The sequence below is a fragment of the Pan paniscus genome, chromosome 2 (genome assembly GCF_029289425.2).
Source record: "Pan paniscus chromosome 2, NHGRI_mPanPan1-v2.0_pri, whole genome shotgun sequence".
NCBI classification, from domain to species: Eukaryota; Metazoa; Chordata; class Mammalia; order Primates; family Hominidae; genus Pan; species Pan paniscus.
The window spans coordinates 124,444,557-124,450,749 of NC_085926.1; the positions used below are offsets into that span (position 1 = coordinate 124,444,557).

Genomic DNA, 6,193 nt, shown 5'->3' on the forward strand with positions numbered 1-6,193 from the left:
GTGGCCACTCCTCCACCTGGAGCCACCTTCTCCCAGCACAAGACACCCCGGGAGCTGATCACAGCCACAGGGAGCTGATCACAGCCACAGGGCGCCGCAGGGGATGTGCAGGCCGCAGGGCCCTCCCTGAGCTCCGGGGTGAAGTTTGAGGCATTGGCACCCAGCAGGGAGGTGACCAAAGGGAAGAAACATTAACAACACCTGGACAACTGGGAGATGGGCCAAGGGGAGCAAAGGGGCAGGACCACCTGCTTGCAATCCGCCACTGAGTACCCATCACCTACCCGCCCCCGTCCAGGACCCACCACTTACCAGCATCCCCAGCACCCGACACCTACCCTCCCCTGCCCCCCAGTGCCCACCACCTACCCTCTCCCTGTCTCCCAGCACCCACCACCTACCCCTTCCACTCCCCAGCACCCACCACCTACCCTCCTCCCATCTGCCCAGCACCCACCACCTACCATCCCCCAACCCCCAGCACCCGCCACCTACCCTCCCCCTAACCCCCAGCACCCACCACTTACCCTCCCCCCAACCCCCAGCACCAACCACCTACCCTCCCCCTCATCTGCCCAGCACCCACCACCTACCCTCTCCCCAACCCCCAGTGCCCACCACCTACCCTCCCCCCACCCCAGCACCCAACACTTACCCTCCCCCACCCCCAACACCCACCACCTACCCTCCCTGTCCCCCAGCACCTGACACCTACCCTCTCCACCCCCCAATGTCCACCACCTACCCTCACTGTCCCCAAGTGCCTGTCATCTACCCTCCTCCTGTTCCCCAGCGCCTACCACCTACCCACCCCCTCCTCACCCAAGCACCCACCACCTATCCTCCCAACTCCCAGCACCCACCACCTACTGTCCCCTGCCCCCCAGCGCCCACCACCTACCCACCCCCTCATCACCCCAGCACCCACCACCTAATGTCCCCCACCCCCCAGTGCCCACCACCTACCCATCCCCTTGTCACCCCAGCACCCACCACCTACCTTCCCACTCGTCCCCCAGCACCCACCAACTAGCCTCCTCCCACCCCCAGCACCCACCACCTACCCTCCCTCCACCCCCCAGTGCCCACCACCTACCCTCCCCCTCATCACCCCAGCACCCACCACCTACCCTCACCCTCATCACCCAGCACCCACCACCTACCATCCCCCCACCCCAGAACTCACCACCTACCCTCCCCCCACCCCAGGACCCACCACCTACCCTCCCCCCACCCCAGCACCCACCACCTACCCTCCCCCCACCCCAGCACTCACCGCCTACCCTCCCACCCCCAGTGCCCACCACCTACCCTCCCCCCTCCCCCCAGTGCCCACCACCTACCCTACCCTGCTGGCCCCTACCCCATTTCCCTTTCCCTCCAGCACCCGCTCCACCTGCCCCCAGTGCCCCACTCCCACAAGGACCCCCAGCATCTTCCTAGCCCCCCAACTCCCCTCCACCCCCACACCCACCAACCTGCTTCCCCTTTCCCCCTTCCCCAGCGCCAGCTCTGCCCTGAGCGACCCCTACTGTCCCCACTGTGTCCTGTTAGGCCTCTGTGGGTGGCTCCAGAAAAGTCCAGGGGGCTCCGGTGCAAAGGGCAGCCATCTTTATCTGGGGAGGTAGGATTCCTCTTTTAATCTTTATGCTTGTTTGCAGTTTCCACTTCTATACTGTTTCTGAAATTCTTGAGTAGTTTCCAGTAAAAAGTAGGAGGAAAGTCTATATAACCATGTCACCTACTTTATTTCATTACTCTTCTCCACAACCCCCTGGTGTCACCATTTTCATCTCAAGCTGACAAATGACAAAAGGGAGGTTCCCAGACAGGGCACCACTGGCAAGCGTGCGCCATCCCTGGACTGCTTTGCTGTTAGATGAGGGGATACTGGCCTCGGCCCATCTTTCCCTAGCAACTGCCTGCCGGCTACAGGGTTCAGCCATGCAGCCGCACGTTCTCCAGAGATTTGCGGGAGGGACATTTGCAAATGAAAATAAGAGCTGACCTGTGTGCAAACGTTCTGAGTGTTGGGGCGGACCCGGTGCTTGGTGTGGGACACTTCACACCCGCCCAAGGCCTCCTCCCACTGGAGGTGGCCAAAGTGCCACCACTGACCGGCTGCTGACCTTGAGCCTCAGGGTCCTCATCTGTAAACAGGCACGGCGATCCCGCACCCAAGGGCGGCTGCACCCAAGAGACAGAGTCCACCATGCATTGCACCCGCACAGGCTGGAGCCCCTGGAGTCCAGGGTGGGCGGCTGAGCAGCTCCCACCGAGAGGGCAGGAAGCCTGGGTGCTCACTATGGACCACCTGGAGGATGCCTAGAGGCCAAGGCCTCCGGAGCACGGGCCCACTGCTTACCTGTTTCTCCGCAGGGCTGAGGCCGGGGGTCCTGACTGGGGCATGGGGCACCCCAGCCTGGCGTCCCCGGTTCTCTGGGAGGGGCTGCAGGGGCAGGCCAGAGCACAGCGCCTGGAGGCTGGACATGTGTGACTGAGATGGAGGCAGAGGCCAGCACTGTGGGGAGGCCAGGAAGAGACTGGGCAGATAGGGCCCAGCAGGGCGGGGACCTCTAGCCCCAGGGCCACCTCCTCCAGCCTCTCATTGGGCGCCTGGCCTGTGCAGGGAGCCATGTGCAGGTCAGAGGGTCACTGGCCTCAGGTAGGGCACTTACAGCGCTGACCTGGGGAGGACAGTGCTCTGCGGGAGGGCAGGCTTCACAATGGGGAGGGGGGCTGGGCTCACTTTCCCTTCCAGGAGGGCTGTGCTGTCCGGGACAGCTTTAGGGGGTGGGTGGGGCTCTAATGCTGGGGTGTGCTGTGGCAGCCCTCTGGCGCACCACACCAAACATTCGATGTGGGGATCTGCATCTTGATGATGAGGAGATGGGGAGCCATGTGACACTGAACCGGACACAGAGTGTAGATCCCCTCCTCCTGCTACCTCCTGCTGGGGGGTGGGGTGACAGGTGGAGCGGGAGCCCCCAGCAGCAGGTGTGCCCTCCTTGGCTCCCCACTGGAGGGCTGGGTGACAGGTGCAGTGGGGGCCCTCAGTGGCAAGTGTGCCCTCTTCAGCTCCCGCTGGGGGGCACACCTCTCTACCCACTCCCAAAGCTCTTTTTGAAGGACCTGCCTGAGGGATGACCCTCATCCCCAAATCTGTTAACAACTCTGCCAGAAAGCACTCTTCATGAGCCCTATGCTATGGATGGAGAAACCAAGGCCTGGGTCTCCCTCACACAGCCAAGAAGTGGCCGAAGCTGAATTCCAGCAGTCCGGGGGAAGCAACACACCTGGGTGTACCCAGTGCAGAGCCTGACCAGCCCTGTGGCCTTTGGCCATGTCCTGTCCACACAAGTGGGTGGCGATGGACAGCTCAGCTGCAAGGCGGCGGAGTGCCGTTAGGCAAGCCCCAGTGCAGGGCCCGCACGTGGAAGCCCAGCTGCCTTCTGAGTGCTTGCTCCTCTGAGAGCATCTTGTGGGTCAGCCCTGAGGGGTTCGTTGCCCCCATTTTAAGGATGAAGAAACAGGTGGAGAGAGGGATGGGACTTGCCCAGGGTTACACAGCCAGTCATGGGGGGAGCTGAGATTGGAGCCCTGAGGACCCAGAGGTCTGGCTCTAGCACCCTCCCATCCACGCTGGCCCTTTTGCAGCACAGGGAGGGTGCCCTTAATGGGGGCGATGTGAGACTGTGATAGAATAAGAAACAGGCTTTGGTCTCTTCCCTTTTCCTGCCACAAAGCTCCTGAGGCCCTGGTAGATGGAAACTCTAGGAGAATCTTTTGTTCTAACGTTTGATCTTTGACCCTGGTTCCTGACACAGAGCTCCTAAAGCTGTTGGAATTTCCTGGGTGACAGGAGTGGAGCTCTTTTGTTCTACCGAGGGGACTCTTGGCAGATCCCTGATATCCTCAGGATTGGGGTTGGTTGACAAGGGAACCAACCTGTGATTAGAGGGTTGGAACCTTCAGCAGCCTCCTGACTTTGGGGAGGAGAGAGAAGCTGAAGGCTGAGTTGATCACCAAAGGCCAATGATTTAGTCAGTCGTGTAGTTCATGAAGCCTCCCTAAAAACCCAAAAGGACAGGGTTCAGAAGAGCTTCCCAACAGCTGAGCACAGGCAGATTCCTGGAGAGGGGCATGCCCAGAGAAGGCATAGAAACTCTGTGCATCTTCCCCACACCTCTTCCTGGGCATCTCGTCCATCTGGCTGTTCATCTATATTCTTCGTAATGTCCTTTATAAGAAACCAGTACACATCAATAATAAAGGGTTTCTCTGAGTTTTGTGAGCCACAGTAGCAAATTAAATGAACCCTGGAAACCCCAGTTTATAGCCAGACTGTGGTTAGAACCACAGTCCACAGATCACAACCTGTGCTTGCAGCATCTGAAGTTGGGGGCGATCTTGTGGGACTGAGCCCTCAACCTGTGGGATCTCATTCCATCCCCAGCAGGTGGTGTCAGAGTTGAGCTCACTGGGACACCTAGCTGGAGGAGACACCCAGCTGAAAAGCTGGCTGCTGGAAAAAGCCCACATGTACTTTGGTGACTGGGGCGTGTTGTGTTGTGTGAATGAAGAAGGAGAAGGTTTGTTCTCATACTGGGCCTGTGGCATCTCTGCTCCTCACCAGCCAGGGCCACCTGGGACAGAGCATGCAGAAAGGTGCTCAGGCTTAAGCATCCCACACTCAATCCTTCTTATGACAGGTGCTGTTGCAGGCCCTGGGAACAGAGTGCACAAGACAGAAGTTGTGCAGCCTGGACGCCAGTGGCCAGCACCTTCGGCTGTCTTCTCAAGGGTGTCTTCTGGTGACCCTGAGTGTCTTCTTCCCACTCAGAGGGCAGCTGGAAGGGATGGAGAATTAGCAGCCCCTCCCCACCTGCCCAGGGAACAGCCCCTAAGCACCCAGGTCCCTTGCCCCTCAGGGTGGGGAGATTGTACCTCGGTCAGTTGCTTCCCCTGCCCAGCTCACTATGCACTCCCCAACAGACAGACCCTTAACAAACTGCACCGAGACCTGGTCTCAGGGCCCGCTGCATAGGACGCCCCGTGTCTCATGGCTCAAGAGCAGCCAGAAATCCAGCAGGTTTTCTGAAATCTCCTGAGTTTTAAACATCAGCAACCAATTTGTGAAAAGGTGAACGTTGTGCAGAAGTCGTGTGGATGGCGTCCATGTCACATCCCCACTGGGCTACTGCAGTGTGGTTCTGCAAGATCTTAGCACTGGGGGAAAGTGGGTAAAGGGGACATGGGAGCTTTCTTCCCTACAACTGCACACAAATCTAGTGACCCCAAAATAGTTTAATTAAAAGCAAACAAACATTGCCTAACTATTTAAAAGCACGAAGATCTTGGCTGGACGTGGTGGCTCATGCCTGTAATCCCAGCATTTTGGGAGGCTGAGGTGGGAGGATAACCTGAGGTCAGGAGTCCAAGACCAGCTTGGGCAATATGGCGAAACCCCGTCTCTACTAAAAAGACAAAATTAGCCGGGCATGGTGGTGGGCACCTGTAATCTGGCTACTTGAGAGGCTGAGGCAGGAGAATTGCTTGAACCCAGGAGGCGGAGGTTGCAGTGAGCCGAGACTGCGCCACTTCAATCCAGTCTAGGCAAAAGATCAAAAAAAAAAAAAAAAAAAAAAGAGAGAGAATGAAGATCTCACAGAAGTTAAATATGGCAGACTGCTAGTTTCAAACAACCCTGGCTACATCACTCTCTAGCTGTGTCCTTGGGTAAGTTACTGAGCCTCTCATTGCCTCAGTTTCCTCATCTGTAAAATGAAAGTCTATTATATACCTCATAGGATGCATGTGAGGATCATAAGAGATAACACACATGAAGGGCTTAGAATAGTGCCTTGCACAGAATACGTGCCAGACAAGATGAAGTATTATTTTTCTAACGGTTTCCTCCATGAAAAAAAAAAAGCATCATCTCTCACAGAGACAGCTCTGGCTCCTCTCCTGGCCTCCACCTCCTCCCTGCCTCCCACAGAGCAGCAGAGGTGCCATCTGTGATTCAGCTGTTCTTCAGGGACGGCTTCCCTCTGTGCTTAGAAAAACCCACCCGTGGGATCTGGACTCCCTGTCTGCCTCTCTGACTTCACCCATTCACCCTCGCCCACTCCAGAACCTCCCTGCTGTTCCTGGGACAGGCGGTGGTGGTTCTAAAACATGCCCACAAATT

At 57.8% G+C, this 6,193-nt stretch overlaps 1 protein-coding gene across 2 annotated transcripts in view; it reads right to left on the reverse strand.

Moving 5' to 3' along the window:
• The window catches only part of UROC1 (urocanate hydratase 1), a 48,513-nt gene that overhangs the window by 38,822 nt on the left and 3,498 nt on the right, over positions 1-6,193 (reverse strand). The window contains exons 2-3 of one of the 2 annotated variants that reach the window (XM_063602556.1): positions 5,516-5,612; positions 3,949-4,850 (exon numbers count right to left, since the gene is read on the reverse strand). Coding sequence is in view for 1 of the 2 variants with exons in the window: in XM_014344353.4 (XP_014199839.3) it covers positions 2,366-2,491 (126 nt within the window). In the remaining variant the exon portion in view is untranslated. Of the gene's footprint in view, positions 1-2,365; positions 2,603-3,948; positions 4,851-5,515; positions 5,613-6,193 lie in introns of those variants that run through there. The other variant, XM_014344353.4, reaches the window with a different exon arrangement.